General features: G+C 36.6%; 1 protein-coding gene and 1 non-coding gene across 4 annotated transcripts in view; both read left to right on the top strand.

Moving 5' to 3' along the window:
- Window positions 1-25,922, top strand: part of AFTPH (aftiphilin) — a 69,474-nt gene that overhangs the window by 39,443 nt on the left and 4,109 nt on the right. The window contains exons 3-9 of one of the 3 annotated variants that reach the window (XM_032176761.2): window positions 4,839-4,990; window positions 6,365-6,491; window positions 6,896-6,952; window positions 10,252-10,374; window positions 16,621-16,681; window positions 18,240-18,323; window positions 22,176-22,299. In XM_032176761.2, coding sequence (XP_032032652.1) covers window positions 4,839-4,990; window positions 6,365-6,491; window positions 6,896-6,952; window positions 10,252-10,374; window positions 16,621-16,681; window positions 18,240-18,323; window positions 22,176-22,299 — 728 coding nt within the window. Of the gene's footprint in view, window positions 1-4,838; window positions 4,991-6,364; window positions 6,492-6,895; window positions 6,953-10,251; window positions 10,375-16,620; window positions 16,682-18,149; window positions 18,324-22,175; window positions 22,300-25,922 lie in introns of all 3 variants that reach the window. The other 2 variants (XM_032176763.2, XM_032176762.2) reach the window with 2 other exon arrangements.
- On the top strand, window positions 16,011-16,115 carry LOC116484349 (U6 spliceosomal RNA). Its single transcript, XR_004252526.1, has one exon. It is a non-coding gene; the product is annotated as a U6 spliceosomal RNA (small nuclear RNA).

Raw genomic sequence — 25,922 nt, 5'->3', positions numbered from 1 at the left:
AATATGTTAATAAATGTCACTGTTTGATGCAGCCTTTTTCTGCATTAATCTGCTACAAGGAGTTTGAAGATTTGTGTTGTGCCCCCACCTAATCAAAACCAGTTGATTTCCCATTATGGCTACATATACTCTGTATTGAAATAGGAGTTCACATAAGCAGAGTAATATAAGCAAAGTTCCTTTTTACTCATAAGAAGAAATCCAAGGTTAATATTTTACTTTAACTTGAGTTTTGATGTGATACTGAATTTTACTACTGATTTATTTGCATATGTTAAACTATCCTTGGCTGATGTTGAGAGGATGATTGTCTTTTAAAACAGACTAAAATACTTAATGTATGTACCCCCAAAAAATTTTTGAAAAACGAACTTGAAACCTTTGCCACTCTCACAGTTTTGATACACCTTTTATCCCAGTGCTCAAATTTTGTGTTCAAAATAGCAATGATTTCTTTAAAAAATTAGTGTCTGATCACAATCTGTTTGGGAATATCTATTTCCTGAAAAAAACCTGTCTGGTCATAAGAGAAACTTCTTGTGGTAGGTTATTTTAACTTCTCTTCTTCTGAGTATTATATTAGTTATATTCTTGTAACTGTTTTACTTACCAAGTTATTTGGACTATGTTACATCACATTTTTGAATGTTTAACTTTATTGTGCTTCTTGGAAAGCAAAGGACTCTTTTTGAGATGGAGTCTTGCACCTCCGCCTCCCAGGGTCAAGTGATTCTCCTTGCCTGGGCCTCCCAAGTAGCTGGGATTACAGGCACCCGCCACCATGCCCAGCTAATTTTTTTGTACTTTTAGTAGAGACAGGGTTTCAACAATGTTGGTCAGGCTGGTCTCGAACTCCTGACCTTGTGATCTGCCTGCCTTGGCCTCCCAAAGTGCTGGGATTACAGGCATGAGCCACCGCACCCAGCTGAGAAGCAAAGCATTCTTAATGCCTAATGTGTGGTTTATACATTTTGTGTTTCATAATGCAATCAAGATTTAAGTCAGCCGGGCGCGGTGGCTCACACTTGTAATCCCAGCACTTTGGGAGGCCGAGGCGGGCGGATCACGAGGTCAGGAGATCGAGACCACGGTGAAACCCCGTCTCTACTAAAAATACAAAAAATTAGCCGGGCGTGGTGGCGGGCGCCTGTAGTCCCAGCTACTCGGAGAGGCTGAGGCAGGAGAATGGCGTGAACCCGGGAGGCGGAGCTTGCAGTGAGCCGAGATCGTGCCACTGCACTCCAGCCTGGGTGACAGAGCAAGACTCTGTCTCCAAAAAAAAAAAAAAAAAGATTTAAGTCATAATGCCAGTAAGCCAACCACCAATATCCAAAATTTAAACTCTACAAAGAGTAACTATAGCAGGTTTCATTTATATAAGAGACTCTTAAAAATAGATACTTAAAAACTAGGTACTTTTTTTTTCCTCAACTCAATAGGATGACCTTGGGAAGGATGCAAAATGCATAGATTATTTAATTTCTTGTTATATCATAATATGGTAGAAATTGATAAATCAAGATAAGTATTTTCATAGTGATTTAGAATGCTAAATCATGGTAGAGAAACATTCTTAGTGAGCTTTGATTCTAGTTTTGACACTCATTTATTTCATTCCCTGGCAAGCCACCTGTGTCTATATGTGTCATTTGTATAATAACAGTAGTAATGATAAAAGCCGCCACCTCTGACACCCTGGGTGCCAAGTATGTAATCCTCTAAATTATCATCCACCTCGTGAGGTAGATAGACCCTGATATGTCCAGATTATAAATGCAGAAACTGGGTAGAAACAGTGGCAGACGCCTATAATCCCAGTTACTTGGGAGGCTAAGGTAGCAGAATCGCTTGGCTGGGAGGCCAAGGTTGCAGTGAGCCGAGATCTCACCACTGCACTCCAGCCTCGGTGACAGAGTAAGACTGTCTCAAAAAACTAAAAAATAAAAGTAAAAAAAATAAATGCAGAAACTGGAGTCTTAGCCCCTGGATCTATAGCCCTCTATTGAAGTGTTATTATACCAGTCATTTACTTACTGGAATTAACTAGTAGTAAGTTAAATTTGGCCTTATTTATTACCCAAAGCAAGATAATGGTAAGAAACTCATTACAGGATGCCCTTACCATCAAACTGGTCTTACGGAAATTGATATACTTTTTTTTTTTTTTTGAGACCAAGTCTTGCTCTGTCACCCAGGCTGGACTACAGTGGCATGATCTCAGCTCACTGCCACCTCCACCTACCCTGGTTCAAGCGATTCTCATGCCTCAACCTGCTGAGTAGCTGGGACTACAGGCGTGCGCCACCATGCCCTGCTAATTTTTGTATTTTTAGTAGAGACGGGGTTTCACCATGTTGGCCAGGCTGGTTTCAAACTCCTGAGCTCAAGCAGTCCACCCGCCTCGGCTTCCCAAAGTGCTGGGATTACAGGCGTGAGACACTGCATCTGGCTGGAAATTGATACACTTTTAAAAATAAAATGTCAGAGTAAATTTAATAAAAATCTTTGGGCTGGGCATGGTGGCTCACACCTGTAATCCCAGCACTTTGGAGACCGAGGTGGGTGGATCACGAGGTCAGGAGATGGAGACCATCCTGGCTAACATGGTGAAACACCATCTACTAAAAATACAAAAAATTAGCTGGGCGTGGTGGTGGGCACCTGTAGTCCCAGCTACTCGGGAAGCTGAGGCAGGAGAATGGCGTGAACCTGGGAGGCGGAGCTTGCAGTGGGCCGAGATTGCACCACTGCACTCCAACCTGGGTAACAGAGCGAGACTCCATCTCAAAAAAAAAAAAAAAAGCCTTTGTTCATTCTGTTAGTTGCTGAATTGTTGAGGAGTTTCCCTCCTTGTGTTGAGCAATGCTGTTAGTGGATTCTGGTTATTATTTACTGCTCTACCTCAAGGGGCAAACCATGACCCACAGGATAAATCTGTCCTGCTGCCTGTTTTTGTAAATAAGTTTCATTGGAACATACCCATGCTTATTCCTTTACATATGGCCTACAAGGCCTAACATATTTACTGTCTGGCTCTCTATAGAAAAGATTGCTAATCTCCTACTCTATCTTATTCAATGTAAGATTTGAAGCAATCTAATGTAATATCTGATCCTAAACATACATGAAACTTTCTTTAGAAATTTCCATTCAACTTATATCCTTTTTTGCCTCAGCTTCATTCCACTCATTTGAGAATTTTACTGGTGTCTTGACACCTGGCAGTTATGTGTAACATTGCCCAAGTGGTTGGATGTGTTTTAGGGTCATTTCTTTCTTCCTGTGGTAAACATTTTTTTCCTATCCCATTAAAAAGATAACAAAGAGGATACAAGAAAGATTTAATTTACAGAGAAATAAAATTTGGCCATATGTTAGTTTTTTGTTTACCTTCCCTGCCCAGGAGGAGCCAATCATGTATCCAATTAGGTGGTTATCTGATCCCTTTGAAAATAATGTCTGTCCGTTCCCTCTGTTGAGGCAAGTGAGAGCAAGGGCCTCTTGACGCACTCAAGTTTCACAAGCCTTGGGATCTTGAGGCTGCCCTTTACTTAGGGTTCATAATTGATAGTGAGAACGTTTTCCAATATCACACACATGAATATAATTATGTGAGAGTAACTTTTGTAGAATTACAAAAGAGTACCCTGAGACTAATTATGCAGTGTTAAGTTTTTGCTCTGATACTGCTTCCAAAAGAGATTTGGGTTCAGAAAATGTTATGAAATTTTTTTTTAATTTTTCCTGGGTGCTCACTACACTACAAAACAGAAATCAAGCATCAACTTGTTTTTGTTACTTGGCAGGAAGTACCACCATGACGTGGCATTTTGCTTGTACTGTCTGTGTCAATTCAATAGTAAACTTAATCTTACAACAGGCTTTAACTTAATAACAATTTGTATTCCTAGTTGATGTTTAAATGGTAAATTGGGCTAAGTTGGTAAATATATTACATGTATCTGAAATAGTTAGGAAAATAGGAATGAATGTTATTGTAGGTTGCACATGTATAGTAAACCTAGTGGTACCAAAACTCAGTTGATGTAAATCCAGCAAGTTTTAGTTAATAAAAATACTTTAAAAAAAAAAAAGCCAAGAAATGTATCTGTTTGTTCTTGGTGGAAATACTCTGGGGAATATGCAGGCTTTACTTGGGAGAAAGGTAGTATCCTATTTAAAGAGAAATGGAATTTCTAAAAGATAATACACATCACCAAAATGATGAATGAGCTTTTGAATTTTTTATCAGTAAAAACTGAGACATTCTTTCCTACTTTGGTTTGTACTATTAGCAGCAAAGATATTTCCAAAAGGCTATCAAAATTCATGTTTATGTCCAAAAAAAAGATTGTTTAGCTGTAATAGCATAGTACTTCTCACAAGCATCCAATCTTATTGTTCCTAAATCTAGAGTAGATGAGTGGTAGTAAGAGACATTCCAGTGTGGTGGAAAGAATATAAATGCTCTCTGGGTTTTTTTGGTTTTGCTTTGGGTAGATTATTCAAACATTGAGATTGCTTTCTCACTGTACAATTGGGTAATTTCTTTTTTTGTAGAATTTTGTAATAGATTAACATAACGCATGTAAAGTAGCAGGTATATTGCTTGGCACGTTGCTTTTACTTGCCAGCTACGTAGCTCATCATCATTTAAATTAATCATTTAGAGTGATTGTTTCATGAGTAGTTGTGTTCTTTTCACTCAGTGTTTTCTGATGGTTCTCTTCCTGTGTTACAGTAGTGGACAGGGTGTGCGTGTGTTTGCATTTTAATGCTATAACTATGATATTATCAAAATTAAATGAAAATAAACTTTTGGGGGTGTTTTGATGCAGACAGCTTTATTAAACCGCCTGGAGCGAATTTTCGAAGCATGTTTTCCTTCCATACTTGTCCCTGATGCTGAAGAGGAAGTTACTTCCCTGAAGCACTTGCTGGAAACAAGCACTTTGCCAATGAAAACGAGAGAGGCCTTACCTGAAAGTGGGTAAGTAGGAGACTGTTTTTAGATAGCATGTGTTTTTGTTATTTTTAGCAGTTCTAATTTATAAGTTTATCTTAAAACATTAAGGTTCAGGCCGGGCGCAGTGGATCACCTGAGGTCAGGAGTTTGACCAACATGGTGAAACCCTGTCTCTACTAAAAATACAAAAAATTAGTAGGGTGTGGTGGAGCATGCCTGTAATCCCAGCTACTTGGGATTGAGGTTGAGGCACAAGAATCGCTTGAACCCAGAAGACGGAGGTTGCAGTGAGCCAAGATCACTGCACTCCAGCCTCAGTGACAGAGCAAGACTCTATCTCAAAAAAAAAAAAAAAAAATTAAGGCTCAAAAACATTGTGTCAAAACCTAAACTCCCTGCGTCTTTACTTTTGAGCTATTTCTTTTTATATTTCTAAATCAATAATCAGTTGATGTTATATATTATTTTTTGACTTCTTAGAATGAAAACTGAAAATTTAGATCTTACCTCTGCTATTCTCTTCCCCTCATCTTCCCCATACATCAGTTTTTGGTTAATTTCTTATTTGGCATTTTCATTATTATAATCACGTATGTATTGTTGACTCTTAAGCCACTGTTTTCTTTATAGTACAACTTCTTCCTGGACTTCTCTTTTTCATTAATGTTTCCCTACCCTTTAAGAGCTTGTTCATACACTTGTGATCCAACACCTTATCATTCTGCTCCCATCTAGAATGGTTTCAGTCTGGGCTTACACATACGTTGTCTTGGGACTTCCCTTCACTTAGATCCCATTTTGGTGGAGCACATCCTCCAATAGCCTTCTGAGAAAAAAGATAGATGGTAGGTAAATTTTTATTCTACTCTCACATTAAATTTATAGTTTAAGATCTCTTTGTTGCTGATGTTCTGAAATTTCACAGTGAAATACCTTTTTTTCTTTGAGACAGTCTCGCTCTGTTGCCCAGGCTGGAGTGATCTCAGCTCACTGCAGCCTCTGCCTCCTGGGTTCAAGCAGTTCTCCTGCCTCAGCCTCCCGAGTAGCTGGGATTACAGGCACCCACCACCATGCCTGGCTAATTTTTTGTATTTTTTAGTAGAGATGGGGTTTCACCATGTTGGCCAGGCTGGTCTAGAACTCCTTACCTCAGGTAATCCACCTGCCTCGGCCTCCCAAATTGCTGGGATTATAGGCGTGAGCCACCGCACCCGGCCTTAGTTATTTTTCTAGTGACTGTAAGTATTGGCTCTTGATTTCATTCAAACAGTTATACACTTAACGTCGGACCCAAGAGTAATTGGAATGTGTATTATGTCACAGCCATATTATAAGTAGAACTCATGGTGAAAGTTACTGAGTAACCTATTGTTGATGGCTTCATCATGGCCTTTGCAGGGAATTGCTAGATGTGTGGACTGAGCTACAGGATATCCATGATGCACATGGCTTGAGATACCAGTGGGGCGGCTCCCATAGCAACAAGAAGCTTTTGTGCTCCTTGGGAATAGACACCCGAAACATTGTGAGTTTGTTAGTACCTTGAAAAATCTTTTAATCAACCTGTGGATGTTTTAAAATTCTGTTATACTTTTGTTTAAGCTGTGGTAAGCTAGTTCCTCAGAAAATAAATATTTGGTTTAAATGTTCCTTTATATTGAATGTGCTGACTTTTAAACATCAATCTACCTAAATTTTTCTCTAATCAATACTTATTTTTAGAAAAAATTGTTTTAGTAGTTTTTCTTAAATATAAAATGAAGGAATTGGACTGGGAGATAAATTAACCCATATGGGCAATTTTTAAGTTTCATCAATTTATCATTCCCAATATATGTAATAAAACATCTCAAGCATATTTGGAAACTATTTCATTGTATGATAGATTATTCTCTAAATATATGTTCTTTCTGTCTAACGTGTGTGTAGCTCTTCACGGGCAATAAGAAGCAGCCTGTTATAGTGCCCATGTATGCAGCAGGATTGGTAAGTACAAAAATCTCTCTGCATGTATTTATCATTACTGCATTTATTCTGTAAAATCATCTTAAAATACACTTCTATGTCATGCTATATAAGACATTTAGTGTTAGAATCTGAAGGGTATAAATAGATCTTTTTTGATCACATAAATCCCATCAATTATTGATCTCAGGACTTTTAAAGTATTTCATTAATTACAGATACTGTTTTTAGATTGAAAATTTTTATCTTAGTAATATTAGCATATATAACTGTAAAATGCACCTTTGGAGGATTCTTTTCTAAACTTGCTTTAAAGAAAAAGAAGCTGAAGTATCAGAAGGCCTAAAAATATCATTTGTTTTAATCCAGTTATTAATTTTAAATGCAATATTGAGGCTATAGATGTACATAAAAGCTTAGAAACACCAAATTATAATGAAATGAAAATGAGCCAGGACTCACAATGGGTTCTTAGTTTTTCCGTTAATGTTTTAAATGTGTTGAATTTTGTTTTTTTCAGATATGCCAGGTAGTCCCAGAAAACAGACATTTTCATTCTGTTCCTTCTCAAGACTCAGTCACATTTTAGAGTTTGATGTTTGTGTTTTTTGTTGTGTATTTTTATCAATGAATAAAAATGCCCCATCAAACTAAAAACATTAACTGTTAAATTGGAAATAAGGAAAAAAAATGGAGGAATCTTTGGTATAGAATTTATACAACCCATTATGTGCATGTGACAGTTAATTTGCTGTGGAACTTGACCTTTAAATCTACAAACTTTCTCCATGAATAAGCACTAATTATTGATTTTGAATTGGAACATTTTGATTTGTTTTGTGGAATTTTCTAGAGTTTTGTTTTTTTTTTTAATATGTTTACTCCTTTGTAAATGGTTATCATGTACTTTAAAAACCTTTTGATGATCCCCACATTGTTTTCTGTTGTAGGTAAATATAATGCTGGACATTTCTTTAACTTTTTGGTTATTTGGATTTCTCTTTTTCTCAAGGAGTAGCAATCCAGAGGTTGTTGATGTTATGGAACTAGGAATTTAATTTGTAGGCACTTTCATTCAGCATATTAGGGGCAGTGACCTACTTAATGCTTATGCATAGCCTCAGCCCATTAGCCAGTTCTGTGAGGTTTCTGAGAAGTTAGAGGCTAAAGCTCATGCTTTATTTTTCAACCTTTATTAGTAGTATTTTTACTATTTCTATGGACTTTTTTTCCCACTTCTTTCCTCCCCACCCACTTTTTTTCCCAGTTTATTTTCACATCTGTCAGCTCATACCTATGGCTACTATTTCTATAAGCTTTAATTCCAAAGATTATTTAATGAATATAAATGTATCTCCCCTCCTCCATCTTTGTGATATCTTTCATTTAGAAACTTTTTTTAATATCAAGTTTTAATTATAGCTAAATTTACCCATGGTGCCTTACACATATGAGATATTCAATAATCTTTTGATCTCACCTGGAGAAATAGTACCTGAAGTGATCATTTAAGCCACTGGTTCTCAAACTTTAATGTATATCAGAATCACTTGGAAGACTTGTTAAAACACAAATTGCTGAGCACCCCCCCACCCCCCTGTTTCTTTTTCAGTATTTCTGAGGTAGGCTCGAGAATTTGCACATCTGACAAGTTCCAAGGTGACACAGAAGCTGCTGATTGGGGATCACAATTTGAGAACCACTGCTTAAAGTGATCTTTCAAATTAAAAAACTTGGCTGAGACTAGTAATTGTTTGCCAAATGTATCGTCTCTGCATAAGGGCACACTAGAGGGCCTGTGTAATACATATGGTATTGAGTTAGACCATGAACTTATGTCATTTTTCTAGCTGCTTGGTTAAAGGCTTTCAGATGTGCTACTGTTAAGAATTGATTCTGCAAACTGTTTTTGTTAGTTTACACCTATTTTACTGGGGAAGGGAGGAGGCATGGATTCTCCTGAAAATTTTAGAAATTTACAGATTCTAACATTAAAGACTTAGCAGCTTTGAGGTTTTTTTTGTTTGTTTGTTTGTTTTTGTTTTTTTTGTGTTTTTGTTTTGGCCCAGTTAAGGATGATTTTGTCTAGGATATAACCTTTGAAAAACATTCAAAAGCTTTTCAGATATTGTTTTAAAACATGTAACAGTTTGACTTTTTTCAGGCCTAGATTATGGCCCATTTTGAGTTTGGTAGAGTGTTGAAAAATACTGATTTTTTTCCTCTTTATTTCTATAGCCATACTGAACATCTGTCTTTCTTACTCAAAAAGCATATTAAGCTGGGCGCGGTGGCTCACGCCTGTAATCCTAGCACTTTGGGAGGCCAAGATGGGTGGATCACCTGAGGTCAGGAGTTCGAGACCAGCCTGGCCAACGTGGAGAAACCCCATCTCTACTAAAAAAATACAAAAAATTAGCCAGGCATGGTGGTGGACACCTGTAATCTTAGCTACTTGGGAGGCTGAGGCAGGAGAATCGCTTGAACCTGGGGGGTAGAGGTTGCAGTGAGCTGAGATCACACCATTGCACTCCATCCTGGGCAACAAGAGCAAAACTCCGTCTCCAAAAAAAAAAAAAAAAAAGGTGTATTAGATTTGTAACAAACCCTGTGGAACCTGTAAGATGTTTTTCCTCTCTAAAAAGGCTGTATATCTGCTTTGCTTGTCCAAGGAACTAAGTACTAAGTCTCCAGTGCTGTCATAGAGATAAGGATCAAACATTAAGTTTACACTGAAGGATACAGATGTCACATTATATGGTGTGTTTTAGTATCAGCTCTCACTTCTCACCATGGGGTAATGTGTACAAAGGGTGCCCTTTCTTAAAATTTTAGTGTCATTAGTGTTGGATTTTTAGAGGTTAGATGTGACATATTGTTGTCTCCCCCCACCCATCCCAAGTTGGTTGCTTATGCTTTCATGTGACAGTAATAACTCTGTACTTTAAAACATCTGATTTAAAATATAAAGTCTTGCTTTAAAAACTTTTGATTTTAAAGGTATTACTGTGAAATGGTTCTCATTATAGTGCTATAGGATTTTCAGTAAATAAAATTTAAGAATAGCTGGGTGTGGTGGCATGAGCTTTGAGGCAAGGGGATCCCTTAACCCAGGGAGTTTGAGGGCAGCCTGGGCAACATCATGAGACCTTGTCTCTTAAAAATGTCTCTTTTAAAAAAAAAAAAAAAAAAAACTAGTTCCTTTTTGTCTTCAGTACTTTCCAAGTGACCTGTTTTTTACTTTCTTCTTTCTGATAGATTAACTTAAGTTTATGGTCTGTGCCCCCCATCCCCATTAAAGGCTAATATTCCTTTTTCAGGGTATGTTAGAGCCCACCAAGGAACCATTGAAACCTCTTTCTGCTGCAGAAAAAATAGCTTCCATCGGTCAGACAGCCACCATGTCACCAGATATGAACACATGTACATCTGATCAGTTCCAGGTAAAAATATCTGTATGTGTATAAATATGTTTATGCATGTATATACACATATATCCACACATACTGCCTTTTTCCTTCATTTATGACTTAAGTTTTAAAAATATTTGTAAAGCTTGATTTAATGATGGACATGATTTTGGTCAACATCCCTTGGAATACAATGAACAAATTGTCTTTAATTTTCAAAAACAGAAAAGCACAATTTGAGAATTGTGCTTTGAGAAAAGCACAGTTATGGGTAAGTTCTTAAACCTATCCAGGCCTTAGTCTCTTTATCTATAAATTGAAGGGTTTAAAACAGGTATCTCTAAAGTCCCTACAGTTTGAATATTGTGTGATCATAATTACTGACACAAATCTGGTAAGTGCTGGATTTTCAAAAAAAAGAAAAAAGGAAACACTGTATTTATACCAACTCTATAAGTCTGCAATTGTATGTGTATTTTTTCTGGAATCCTGTGAAATTTTATAAAGCAGTAAAGGTTAGATATGTCCATTGCCTTAAACTTGTTTTTAGAGTTTAAGCAAAATGGTTATTTAACTCGAAAATGATTTGACCTTTAACAAAACAATCTATGGATTAGGAAAATAGAAAACTTTTTTTTTTTTTTTGAGATGGAGTCTTGCTCTGTCTCCCAGGCTGGAGTGCAGTGGTACGATCTCGGTTCACTATAACCTCTGCCTCCTGGGTTCAAGCAATTCTCCTGCCTCAGCCTCCCGAGTAGCTGGGACTACAGGTGTGTGCCAACATGCCCAGCTAATTTTTGTGTTTTTAGTAGAGATGGGGTTTCACCATGTTGGCCAGGCTGGTATCCAACTTATGACAGCTGATCCACCCACCTTGGCTTCCCAAAGTGCTGGGATTACAGGTGTGAGCCATCACACCCAGCCAGAAAACTGTCTTGCCTTTCTTATCCTTTACCTCCTTGGCACACTTAAGCACAAATATTTTTTCAGACTAATATGTTAATATAAAGTCTTCTCTCACTTTTTGTCCGGGCAAAATGGGCCATTTGGGCTTGCTTACTCTTTCCATATCAAGTTACAAACTGACTCAGTGCTGGTTAAATATTGTATTTTTAGAAGATTAGTATTTTTAAGTGAACATTACCATTTCTAAAACATATTCTTGCCATGTTTTGTCATTTCTTAACCTTAGATGTCATCTTTAATTGTATCTAACACAAAAAGTGTATGCTTAGCCTTTCCCAAAATGTGTTCCCATTGAACATTAATCCCCAGAGATGGTCCACTAAAGGGTTCCAGGGTAAAGTAAGTTTGGGAAATACTTCGTATCATACCCCCATAACCACCCTTAGAGATCACAACACACATTAAGGACATTGAAGAGTCCTGCAATGCATGGCCTTAATTTTAATTCATTTCTCAAATTTACTTGGCCACAGGACCTTTTTTTGCAGAGATCAGAGGAGAGGGGAGTGGTAACACCTGCAGAACTAGTGTTTTGAGGAACATACTTCAGAAAATGTGTAAAGCATAGGTCCTGCCATTTTAGGTGTGTTTCAAGAAACATCTGATATTACTGCTGTGTACCACTATGTTTTATACTTGGGCATAGCTTAAATGTTACTTTGAAGCCAGCTTATTACTAGCACTGAATTAGTGGGCCAGAGGACTTTGATGTTTACAATGCCTGGCCTTGATGGTTGGGCAGCAGACAAGGTGGCTTGGGCAGAATGTCTCCGTAGGTAGAATCTGTTCTTAGTTACTTAAATTTTGTTGCCCTGATACGCCCTCTGGCTACAAACTGCTCTCCCAGGTCTGCCCTGTCTGTGCATATTTCAGAATTACCTTTCCCACGGCACATTTTTATTTCTGCCTCCATCTGCATTCTTATTCCTACAGTGTTAGGTATTAGGAAAGTATTTTGAGTAACTACTTGGTACATTCACTGAAAATGGAGCTGTACTTACTGAGACCATTTATTGCTAGTTTTGCTTGCTTCCTCCTCCATCTAACCACTTCCACCTTACAACCCCATAAACTATTGCTTATTGTATCAGTTAGCTGTTGCCTGTCATTTTTTCCCCTAGCTGATTTGATCTGTGTATTTCATTTCAGTCATAGCTTATCATGTTTCTCATATAATTTCACTATGAACTTGACAAAAAAGTAGTCCAGATGACCTAATGAAAAACATGTTTAGAATTTTGTGCTAAGATGCCTGACCTCCATCACAGAATTGTATGGTCCTTGCTTGACTACATACCTCTGACTCAGGTTAAAATATTTAAGAGAGCACGCGTGGTGGCTCATGCCTGTAATCTCAGCATTTTGGGAGGCCAAGGCAGGTGGATTGCTTGAGCCCAGGAGTTCAACACCAGCCTAACCAACATGGCAAAACCCTGCATGATGGCATGAGCCTATAGTCCCAGCCTCTAAGGAGGCTGAGGTGGGAGAATCGCTTGAGCTCAGAAGCTTGAGGCTGCCGTGAGCCATGTTCACACCAGTGCACTCCAGCCTGGGCAACAGAGTGAAACCCTGCCTCGAAAAAAAAAATTTAACAAACATCTGAAGTACATTTTCTAAAGAGTCTCTTTACAGAAAATTATATATGTGTGTGTGTGTGTGTGTACACTTTTTTTTTTTTTTTTTTTGAGGTAGAGTCTTGCTCTGTCACCCAGGCTGGAGTGCAGTGGCATGATTTCAGCTCACTGCAACCTCCACCTCCTGGGTTCAAGCGATTCTCCTGGCCTCAGCCTCCCAAGTAGCTGGGACTTCAGGCACACGCCACACCACCAGACTAATTTTCATATTTTTATTAGAGATGGGGTTTCACCATGTTGGCCAGATGGTCTCAAACTCCTGACCTCAAGTGATCTGCCCGCCTCAACCTCCCAAAGTGCTGGGATTACAGGCGTGAGACATCGCACCCGGCCTAGAAAATATTTCTTACCACTCTTCTTTGGCATGCTACATACACACACACACGTATGTGTATGTCATACAAATGAAATACACACGTGTATGTGTATGTGTGTGTGTGTGTGTGTATATATATATATATGTAATTTTACTTTTTGGCCATGCAGGAAGTTACATCTTCCTATGCCCTAGCCTTTAGTGCTAGAAGCAACAGTGGCTTTCAAACTTAGCACAAGCACAATTGTATAATTCCCATTATGACTGCATGCTTTTGGGTCTGTCTATTCTATCCCAATTTTGATACCCATTGAGTTTGTTTTTATCTTCCAAATTGGCTTATATTCATCTTATAACTATTGCATCTCTTGTTTAGAAATTTATTAACTTAGTTTAAGGGTGAAACAGTAATTTTACCTTTTTTGGGATTGTGTGTGTGTTTTCTTATTTTTATCTGCCGAATTTCAAGGTCACACCATTGTGTCACTACTGATTTCCCTCTTAGTAAGGTCAATACTTTACACTTTATCCATTGCTGAGTAGGGTCAACACTCTGACTAGCAGTTATCCATCTAGTTACCAGTAGCAACTTCTCTTAGACTGCCTGATGTATTTGTGAATCAATTTTAGAGCTAGAAAAGAAAAAATGATTATGTAGTTCCATGCTCACTTTTTTTTTTTTTTTTTTTTGTGAAACAGAGTTTTGCTCTGTTGCCCAGGCTAGAGTGCAATGGCACAGTTGTCTCCTGGGTTCAAGCGATTCTCCTACCTCAGCCTCCCAAGAAGCTGGGATTGCAGGCACCTGCCACCACACCTGGCTAATTTTTATATTTTTAGTAGAGACCGGGTTTCACCATGTTGGCCAGGCTGGTCTCGAACTCCTGACCTCAAGTGATCCACCCACCTCGGCCTCCCAAAGTGTTGGGATTACAGGTGTGAGCCACCGCGCCTGGCCACCATGCTCACTTTTTACAGCATTGGAAAGGCTAAGTGATTTACCCAAAACCATGTATTAGTGGTACTGCTAGGACTGGAATCCAAGCCTCCTGTCTCCATGTTTTTGTTCTTTTTATTATGACCTTATTTGCCTAGTGCTTTTATCTCTGCAGTAATAATTCATACCTCATTGCTTCAAGTGGTTTTAAAATGCTTCATTCTCAAGCTTTCTCTGAGTTTCCATACTTGTGAACATTAGTTTTAGTCTTTTTTTGCTTCGGTATCCTGTTTTTCACCTTTTTCATTTCCATTAAATGTTGATTCATGTTTATCACCTCATTATGATTTTGGCTGTCTTCAAAATACCATACCCCTATTTGAGCAGCTCAGATTTCAGCAAATCATTGAAATATTTCTAAGCACCCAGGTACTTGACATCATTCAGACAGAATGTGTTAATGGAAGAACTTGCTCCATTTATTCAGAAATTGTCCTAGATTTTGTCCATTCATTCAGTGTTGAATATGACCAAAGGTGTCACTGATCTAGAAGTGGAGTAAGTTGAGTCTGCTAGAATGCCTAGAGATGTTTGTTTCCTTTTATGATCAGCTAAAGAAGATATTTTCTAAATATTTATTAGCTGTGCAGGTAGGTTATAAACTAGGTTTTCAGCAGTTTAACTTTTATCTGAAATAATTATAGATTCATAGGAAGTTGCAAATATAGTACAGAGAAGTCCTTTGTACCCTTCACCAGTTTCCTCCATGGTTACATCTTACATAATATACTATAATGTAAAAGCCAGGAACATGACATTGGTACAATATGTGTATATAGTTCTATATCATTATATCACATAGGTAGATTCCTGTAACCACCACCACCAGTCAAGATATAAAACTCTTCTACCACCACCACTATTAAGAACACCCTTAATAGTCACTGCCCCACAACCATCCCTATCCCATCCCTTACACCCACTGTTAGTATTTTACTTGGTTTATACCTTGCTCCAGGCTGGACCTGATTTTTGGAGACTAAATACTTAAATTAATTTGCCTGTCATTGGTATCTCAGTTATCCAGACAGTCGTATTATAATATCATGGGATTAGACTTTTCAAAAATAACTGATTCATGCTCCTTTTCTATAAAAAACAGCAGGTGACCTTACCTACCCAGAAAAAAATTAATATAAAGTTTTAACAGTGCCTGCCTTACAATAAAATGTAGTGGTAAGCGATGTCCAAAAAAAGACGATAACATTTTGATATAAAAAGTCTAATAACATACAGGTTATTTTACCACCACCCCCAAAAGAAAAGAAAAAAGCAACCAACATTTTTTCATGTAAGAATATTCTTAAAATGAAGTGTGAATGCTCATTTTAAAAATGTGTTTGTACTGCCTTCCATCTTAAATTTACCATTTGCTTATTTTATATGTTTGACAGTTATGAAATTTAAACCCCTGGAATAGTGATTTTTTTTTTTTTTTTTTTAACAGAGTCTTGCTCTGTTGCCCAGGCTGGAGTGCAATAGTGGCACGATCTTGGCTCACTGCAACCTCCACCTCCCGGGTTCAAGCAGTTCTCCTGCCTCAGCCTCCCAAGTAGCTGGGATTACAGGCGCGTGCCACCATGCCCGGCTAATTTTTTGTATTTTTAGTAGAGAAAGGGTTTCACTGTGTTAGCCAGGATGGTCTCCATCTCCTGACCTCGTGATCTGCTCGCCTTGGATCCCAAAGTGCTGGGATTACAGGTGTGAGGCACTGCACCCTGCCTGAGCATCCCTTGAGTGTATTGTTTTTAAAATTCTATGCTCACTTCAGCAGCACATTATAAAATTTGGCAAGGTAAGAGGAGATTAGCATTGCCCCAGTACAAGGATGACACCCAAAATTAAATTCTGGTATCTAATAAGTAATTTCTAAATCAGAGAAGTTGACTAAAATAGATATTTTAAATCAACACTTTAAAAATGTCTTACTAGCCTGTAATTTTCAAAATTTGGAAAATTGTAAGGAACCAGGCGGACCTTAGACTTTGAATCTTCTTGTTTTATACCATGTTTTAATATTTTAATATTTTTATTGTAATCACACCAATAGTTTAAATCATGATTTGAGAATAGACTGAAATCTTGACATAGAATCAGTTCATAAATTTGTTTAAAAATGTAAAGATAATTTCATTTCCCAGATACAACTTTTTAAATGTCAATAACCTGTACTGTTTGTAAATTTTGCAATTTCAGTTTGTGCTGATATTTGCAGGTAACCTTCTGAAATTGTAAATTAAATTATCCCAATTTTGTCTTAGGTACTTTGTTGCCTAATGGTCTTGCTATAATTTTTTTTTTTTTTAAGGATTATTTACGTTGCTACAACCTGTACTGATTAATTTTGATTTTTTGGTTTTCAACTCTAGGAGTCTCTACCACCCGTCCAGTTTGACTGGAGTAGCAGTGGCCTTACTAACCCTTTAGATGGTACGTCTCTCCGTAGAGCCTCTAGCACCAGAGCTAGAGTTAAGAAAGCTACAAAGTTCAGACAAACTTCTCTCTGCTGATTTCCTTTTTTGTTTGAACATAACTTATTCTTATCTTTGGAAATTCAGGCTTTCTTTCTGAATAGTAATTGCTCAAGAAACCAGCCGTTACTATTATCAACAGTATTAATGTCCAAATATAGGTAATAGTAGTTAGGTAAAATTTTAGTTTCTTTATCTTAAGTCAAAAGTAAGCTTCTTTATTTTTTACAAATATCTAGGTAGTTTAAAAGATATTTTAGCTAGGACCAATTTACCTTGGATTTTTTTCTGTAAGTTTTAATTTATGGAATTTTCTTGGATGCAAAGTCTTGTGGCTAAAGGCTGCTTCAAAGCACAATTATTTAACCAAAAACAATGTGCATAGATCCATGTTTATTGACTCAAAGTAGTTTTTAGATTTATAGTTTTTAGATTTAGTATTTTATAGAGCACCTACATGCAAATAGAAAATAAATTTCACGATCCTTTTATAAAGCGTGTCTCCAAATGTTAGTAGGCAGTTCTAAAAATAATTGGTTTCACTTATGGCTTTAAAAGAAAATCCTCAAAAAGGAATAACTTATTTCAGTAACTTATTTCAGTTAAAATAAGTAACACACCAATGCTAGTTTCTAGTGTTGACACCACAAGTGTTAAGTGGATCCCAAGATGTAATTGCTCTTACTCCTTGTGCTTAAGTTGTTCGAGCCATTGTCTAAACACCTGTCATTGTCTAAATGGCAATTATTTTGCCATTGTAAAAAATCACTATCAGCTTGGCCTTATAGTGGGGTCCTAGGATATCTGGAAAGCATCCAATTGAATTAATATAGTGCTGAAGGAAAGCCTGGATGCACTTTTTGCTGTTGTCTGGTGTCTTCAGTCAAATCATCATGCTTTTTATTAACAAAAAACTTCTTTAAAAATGTATACTATTTCTGATTACTGTTTCAGAGTTAAAGGGGAACAGTACAGCTTGAGGTTGCACATCAGGGTAGGGTAGTTACGACATTCTTTATTATGTTATTTTATTTTAAACTAAGTTAACACATTGGTGCATGTCCTGAAACTGACAACTTTGTCACTTTTTAAAAAGCATTAATTAGAAACCAATATTACTAACATGAAAGATTGATTTGGGCATGTACAGTGATTTTTAATGTTGGGTTGAGATTAAAGTATTGTTTCCCTTTAACGGGTACGCATTCCTTTCGGTCTTTCTGGTATGGCTTCCAGTTTTGATTGAAGCAACTGAACTCCTAAAACCTTACTAAGTGTTACATTCTTTACATTGTACATGAGAAAATGTACATTGAATTGTTACTTTAGAAATGTCCTTAGTAATGAAAAACTAATACTGTACACATTGTTTTAATGTTGATTTTTAAAATGTGTAATGATTACTAATTATAACCTGCATGTTCAAGTGTGTGTCTTACCCCTTTTTACACATAACCCCTCCTCCCTTGGCTTACCTTCTGTGTGGCTGCCTACCAACACGGTCACTGAATTTCAAGCTAGTGGAGGTTCCACTCTTCTGAACCTTGATTTCTTTGGGCCCGTGGATGACAGTAGCTCTAGCAGCAGCACCACAATCCCAGGTCAGCAGAGTGTTAAAACCACAATTCCAGTTATTTACTAAAAGCATGACCACATCACTTGACTTTCCTATAAACAAGGAAACAAGTAGATTGTATTCTCTATAATGTCTTTTTAATACTTTTCTTTCATCTGTTGTTATTTTATAGTATCTGATTACAAAAAAATGACTTATGTGAAATGTATTTCAAGGAAAACTTTCTCAGAGTGTAATATTCAAAGCTGAAAGTAGTTTCTAGGAATAAAACATCCCTAATGTCCTTAGAGAGTTAAAAGCAGGGCTGTTGGTTTTTTTTTCTTCCAAGTGGAAAATGTGATATTTTATATGCTTATTTTTACAAGCATATTCTATAAAGCCATTTGAAAAAAATACAAGTTTAGAGATAGAATATTTTCGTATACAAAGATGACTTTACATTGTAGTGCCTGTAATAATATAACCTTTACAAATTCCAGCATTCAATTAGTTATTAGTGCTGCTAAATATATCATTGGGTTCCAAAATGTTGGAGTCTAGCACTAAGTATATAGTCCCACATAGAACTATTTCTGTTTTTATGTAGCTCCTAAATAGAAAGTATACTGTTAGTTTTCCATGGGAAAAAAATGTTACAAAAGTTAATAGTAGAAAATAATTGCTATGAGATACTAAAAGCTAGAAATTAAAACTTACTGGAGTGCCTGTTAATGTTCAGCCCTGCAAAAGTTCAGTTCATTGACCAAAGGACTAATGTACTTTGTCATTTTCTAACTGAATAAAAGATTAAAATTATAATGGCATTTTTATGTTTACATTTTATTCAATATTATTTTAATAACTGTTATCCCAACATGTGATCTGGTAATCATGTCCATTGGTCACCAGACAGCTGTTGAGGTGCCATAGAGATGCCCATGCCCAGAATGCATAGTGAGAGTCCCTTTCTGTCCCCACTAGTGGCCAGTTTCACAACTAGCCTGGTTCCTGAGAATTCACTGGTTTTGTGCTATTCCACTAGACAGTGCTACCACCCACTTCCAACAGTTGAGCAGCCATGATGGGCTATGGATGGGGGAGACTAACAGTCAGCTCAGAGTGAACCTGGGAACCAGGATGCCCTTCTTTAGATCTGGTTATGGAAATCTGATTCTGCTGCAGGGAAGTTCCAAGGTCATTTGGTATAGAATGACTGGAGTCCTCAAATCCAAGCCCCTGGTTACTCTTACTGTTTTCAAGATTTTGCAAGCATATAAAAAAACAATCTGTCTGGTTTTGACTTCAAAATGATATTGTACTATTTACTTAAATTACTTCTAAATTTACATTTGATCTGTGCAATGACCTGGGTGAGCTAATTGTCTGACATTTTAGAATACTTACTGGGGGGTAGGAGGGACAACCGAAAATATGTATATCTTTTTGTTACTGTATTCCCAAGAATTATTAAGCTCCCATTTTAAATTTGCTCTCAGCTTTGTTTTGTCATAAACTGTATTATAATTTGAATGAGGTCACTGTTTTTCTTTTGGATCCCTAAAAACCTGGTTTAAATTTAATTTTTGGTTACATTTCAAACTCATTTAAAAACCATTCATAGGAATACAAATAACGTGGCTATATAAAGAAGTACAGAAATGACCTGATAATCAGGCTCAGTGTACACAGCTGCGAGAAGAGCAAGCTGTTTCAGAAGCTTAGAGCTGTAATGGAAGTGAAATCAGCATGGTCAAATGTAGTTTTCATTACTTTGGAGCCTTTTAAATATTTTTGTTCAATATTTTCATTAATATGCTCTAGCTGCTATATAAATTTGATTACTATATATTTGCTTTGGCTTCTTTTTATTGCTATTGGGTTTTGTTAAAAGTTACCATCAAGCTACAGGTATCAACACCTTCCTTAGTATTCCATTTCACCACTTGCTTGCATTTTTTCTGACTTGTTTCTGGGAAAGTCATTTCGTCTTAGCTTGCGGTTATTTAATTATTTTGTGTGTGAGACTTAGGAGGTTGGCATAGAACTTGGTTGGCTAGCTTTAGTTATGTAACTAAACCATGTCTCATTAAGGCTCTGTTAAAAAAAAAAACTTCCATTAAAAAAATTACTCTCCAATTATTGTAGTAAATAGATGTCTTGTTTTTGAAAAACCTAATCATAGTTTTGGGGAGTTTTTGGTGTGGTGGTAGTTATTTGGGGGTGTGATTTTGTTTTTTTTTTTTTTTAATCTGCCACTTTACTGTTTGACAGTCAAGTGGCCAGTATTTTATAAACCCAACTAAGTTTTTACTAGCACTTTCCTATTGCCAGTCAGAATGCAGTCATTTATTCTGCCTTATACACTAGACAGCAACTTAAATTTTGTGGTTGCTGGAATCTAGCCTTTAGAGAGGGAAGTACTTTGGGCTCATTTAGTCCCTTTACAGACATATACAATTTTTTACATTTTAATTGCAACTCATATTCTTATTACAGGAACACAAAGGAAAGTCCTTTTAAAGTATATTTTGAAAGCGTACCTTAATGAAATATTGAGAACTTGGGAGAGTCAATATACATTTTCTATAGCCTTCCTCCCTTGTTAGACTTCATAACTGTGGAAGTCGCTTTTGCTTGTCTGATTTCTGTAAACATCTGAGATCTGTGTTTACTTCTGTAAAGTTGGTTAATAGAAGTCAGTTTCTGATTTAATTTTTTAATTTAATATGTTAAGTATCTTAAAAGGAAAAAACTTGTTAATCTAAATAAATGCATTTATATTTAAGTTATTTATATATAACTTGATCTGCTGATCTTACAGGGCATTTTTTTAAAGAAATAGTAAGTAAAAATTGCAGAAGCTGTAAAACATTCTTCCTTAGAATTTTGCTTTGCTGTTACGCCCTGCAACTCATGAACTTTTTTTCTCAAGTTATTTGCTGGTACCAGGACAGTGTAGGATTAAAAACTTTTTTTTTACTCTGAATATCTTTATTATCCAAAGTGTAACTTAAGTTTAAAATATTTAAACTGTTCTTTTTAATGTTATTGTTGTCATCATTGCTATAAATCTGTATTACATGAGAAATATACAAAGTTATATGTATTTTAATGAAGTCAGATGGGGGAGATATTTTAAATCAATTTTTGCAATAAATCTAACCCTCTGAGCTTCCTTTTGAATTACTCTAACAAGATATTTGAACTAATGACTACCAGATTCAGATATGAGACTACAGAAATATAATTAACCCTGTAGACAAGAATTTTCATTTTGTTCAAAAGTAGTACTTTTACTCACCTTTTCTAAAAATCTTTTACCCTCCCCACCTCTAACCTGAAGAAAGAGCTATGTGTTATATGTTTATGATTAGTCCTTAGTCATGATATATTTAAACTAACCAGATCATTTACCATGTTTGAGACTTTATATTAGCTTCTAAATCTTTTTCTGTGGAAGAAAATGGAGAAAAAATAAGGAAGTGAGGAAACAGGAAAATTTTTAAAATGAGATTAGTTAATTGAAAAATGGGGTGTCACATCATGTGCATTCTATTTATAAAACATTGATAATTTTATATCACATCCTAATCCAATTTGGGGGAGTTTTCTATAGCAGATAGAAATTTTAGAAGTATTTGGGTAGCATCTGCCACATAAATGCTAGCTTAAGGATATATTCATTCCAAAATGGAATTTGAAAAGTATTTTCCTGTTTTATAAAAACTCCAAAAAGTAGAGTTTATAATTTAAATGCAGTATTGCAGTGTTCTAAAGATATGTTCTATTTGTAAAAGACTCAGATGTTTACAGAATATTGCCTTTTGCATCTTGGATTGTGGCTAACTGGGTAACCTATTGCAGCCTGCCATCACTGACTATCATTTTATACTATAAGGTGTGGATCCGGAGTTGTATGAGTTAACAACTTCTAAGCTGGAAATCTCCACCTCAAGCCTCAAAGTGACTGATGCATTTGCAAGACTCATGTCTACAGTAGAGAAGACAAGCACATCTACCAGGTAAATAGTTAGTGTCAATTATACCCACATTTTGAATTCTGAGATAAAACGGCCCAAAGGAAAAAGCACGTAAGTTGACAGCATTTCAGTATATTGTATTACAACTTGCTTGATAAGTCAGTCGATGCCCAAGTCCAGAAAATATTATCAAATTATGTTTAATTATGAACTTTATTAGAACAGGATTATTTCATAAGAGATTGGCCAAGGCTGACAGATGTGGTTTTCTTCCCCCACCCCCTGCTCCCGCCTCCCCACTTTGTAGAGACTAATTCTGATTAAGTATTGTGATCATAAAGCCATTATAGAAACACTCTCCCTTTCTCTTCATAATTACTGAGAAGATCATCTTTGAGAACCCAGTTTTGTAATCCTGGAGTCACCTAGGCTGATCTTTTTACTTGCAGGCTAAGATGGTTCTTGGAATTTTCATTGACATGCACCTCTGATTTGGGAGGTAAAGCTTTACTTTACCAAGCTTTCTAGAAGCCCCTTCAGAGGCATGGCCTATAGAAGAGCAATTACCATCTCCCTGTGTTGGAACTAAAGGCACGGAATGTCACTCAGGCCATGTGTTTGCGATTCAGAAAATCTTTAGTTTCATATGATTAGGCTGGTACAATCCATTGCTTTGAGTTATTGTTAACCATAAGACTAAGCCAGTTTCTAACAGGAAGATATTATTCTGAACCAGGAAATCACTAGTGCAAAAGCAAATACTGGTTGATTGACACACCAGCTCTGCTGTCTCAAATCCGTGATTCATCAGCATTTTAAAGTGGAACTATTTACCTATTAGTTGCCTACTTTGAAAGAAGTGTGATAGCTCTTTCTCCTGAATAAATACACGCCAATCACATGTTAAATTCAGGTTTATATTTTAAATAGATTCTTCAATAGAAAGACATCCATTTAAAAAAAGCTTTTTTATTGTGAATAAATGTTTATCTCTCAACTTTAGCTTGAATTATCATACTGTCTTTTAAACTTTGTTTGCTTTTTTTTTTTTTTTTTTTTTTTTTAATGAGACGGAGTCTTGCTCTGTCGCCCAGGCTGGAGTGCAGTGGCGCAATCTCGGCTCACTGCAAGCTCCCCTTCCCGGGTTCACGCCATTCTCCTGCCTCAGCCTCCAGAGTAGCTGGGACTACAGGCGCCCGCCACCACGCCCGGCTAATTTTTTGTATTTTTAGTAGAGACAGGGTTTCACCGTGGTCTCGATCTCCTGACCTCGTGATCCGCCCGCCTCGGCCTCCCAAAGTGCTGGGATTACAAGCGTGAGCCACCGCGCCCGGCCTGTTTGCTTTTATTCCCCCAGATTTTTCTTATTGCCTTTAATATTTATAATTATGAAATACATTATTATACATTAAACTACCCTTAACTTTTCCCTAGAATGGCTTTGTAGCATGTAAATCCTTGTTTGCCAGTTCTCTCCATTGTTCTCATTGCCCCATGTCTTTGCAGTATGCCACCTGGCATTGCCAAAGCCGCCGCCTCTTCAATGAACCTACTTGTAAATGTGGCTATGTGGATTTTTTCTAATTTTTTCTCTTTCCAAATAAATCACTTCTTCAAAGTCAAACTCCTCTCATAGAAAAAAATGGATGGGAAATTTGTATATGTTAACTAAAAGCTAACACACATTTGACTTAAAAACCAAAAAGGATGCTTTTATTGTTTGGGTTTCCCCCTGCTATTTTTAGGACAACCCTTTCTGGGACAGCTCTACTCTTTCTTTGTTTCCCCTGCAGTCTCACTGACCAAAGAACTATAGAAGTTTTGAAAATCCCAATGATGAGAATTCATTTTGTGCCATTAGGAGGAGCTCTAAACCACGTTAACTTGCTCTCCTAATTCATCAACTCATCCTTGAAACATGCTGAATCTAGAGAACTCTTCCAAGCCCTATCACTTTAAGAAGCTATTTTCATTTTTTCTCTTGTTCTATAGTAATAGAGAATGAACTAATAATGTATCCTGGAGTTAATGTCTGCTAATTCTGTATTGAGTTACTCGCTAGGACCTGTCCAGCATCATATTTAAAACAAAATAAATTGGAAAGAACAAGTTGCCAGCTTCGTATTTTCTGTTTTGAGAAATGTCATTTGAAAATGATAAAAAATACAAAGGCCCACAAGTCTTAAAATACAGTAAAATGTCCCAACGAGTGATTCTCAATTGTACAGAGCAGAGACAGGCTGGTGGCATAATTTCAGAAAGCATTTTTAATATCTTATTTTTAGGTTTTCTTTCATTTTTCTCTTGAATAAAGTAAACTGCAAAAAATAAAGCTCAGCAAAATCTTCTTGGCTATTGACAATAAGCAGAAGATAAAGTGAAAAGGCATTGTGATAGACTATGGGGTAAGAAGGAGTTAAACAGTGATCAAGGTAGAGGAAATTTGACATGGACCAAACAATATCCAGTACTCTTTACTAAGTGCCTTTGAATGTCTCAGGGAATTTATATGTGCTCTTCTCTTTTGGAACACAGGTTGTGAAAGTGACTTCTCACTTTGAGTTTTTTAAAGAAATGCAAGTTCTTCGTTTTAAAATAGTTCCATCTTCTTGCCTACCTTTCCTAATATGGAGGAAAATTACTTCCTATTCTAAATCACTGCTAATTAGTGACAGCTAGTTAGTAGCCATAGACCTGTAACTGAAGTTTATGCAGGTCAAAGAAATAGTACCGAAATACAGATCTTTATTCTTTTTTAGGCCTTTTTATTGAGATAAAAATTTATAATTCACTCAGGTGTTCAATTCACTGGTTTTTAGTATATTCACAAGGTTGTGCAACCATCATCACTGTCTAATTCCAAAACATTTTTATCACCCCAAAAAGGAGCCCAGTACCCATTAGCAGTCACTCCTTATCCCTCTCTTTCCCCAGGCCCTGGCAACTACTAATCTGCTTTCTGTCTCTATGGATTTGTCTTTTCTGGTTATTTCATATAGATGGAATTCTACAGTCTGCAGCCTTTTGTGTCTGGGTTTTGCTTAGCATTCTGTTCTCAAGTTCATTCATATTGTAGTATGTATCCGTATTTGTTTTTTGGCTGCATAATATTTCATGGGAAATAGCACATTTTGCTTTTCCATTAATCAGTTGATAATTGGGTTGTTTTCACTTTTTGACTATTATGAGTAATGTTGCTGCTATGAACACTTGTGTATACATTTTTGTGTGCACAAATGTTTCTAACTCTCTTAGGAGTGGAATGGCTGTGTCATATAGGAACTCTAACTTTTTTGGGGAACTGCCAAACTTTTCCAAAGTGATGGCACCATTTTACATTCCCACCAATAATATACATTCCAAGTTCTCCACATTCTTACCAACACTTGTTATTGGTCTTTTTGGTTATAGCCATCCCAGTGGGTTTAAAGTGGTATGACATTTTTGTTTGCATTTCCCTGATAGCTAATGATGTTGAGCATCTTTTCATGTGTTTATCGACTATTTGTATATCTTCTGTGGAGAAATATCTGTTCAGATCCTTTGCCTTTTTTGGTTTTGTTTTGTTTTAGTAGAGACAAGGTCTCAGTATGTTGCTCCAGGCTGGTCTTGAACTCTTGAGCTCAAGCGATCTCCCTCCTCAGCCTCCCAAAGTATTGAGATTA

This window comes from Hylobates moloch, unplaced genomic scaffold, assembly GCF_009828535.3.
Source record: "Hylobates moloch isolate HMO894 unplaced genomic scaffold, HMol_V3 SCAFFOLD_15, whole genome shotgun sequence".
NCBI classification, from domain to species: domain Eukaryota; kingdom Metazoa; phylum Chordata; class Mammalia; order Primates; family Hylobatidae; genus Hylobates; species Hylobates moloch.
Note: the sequence above shows the minus strand (reverse complement) of the source record. Positions and strands in the feature narration are given on the sequence as shown.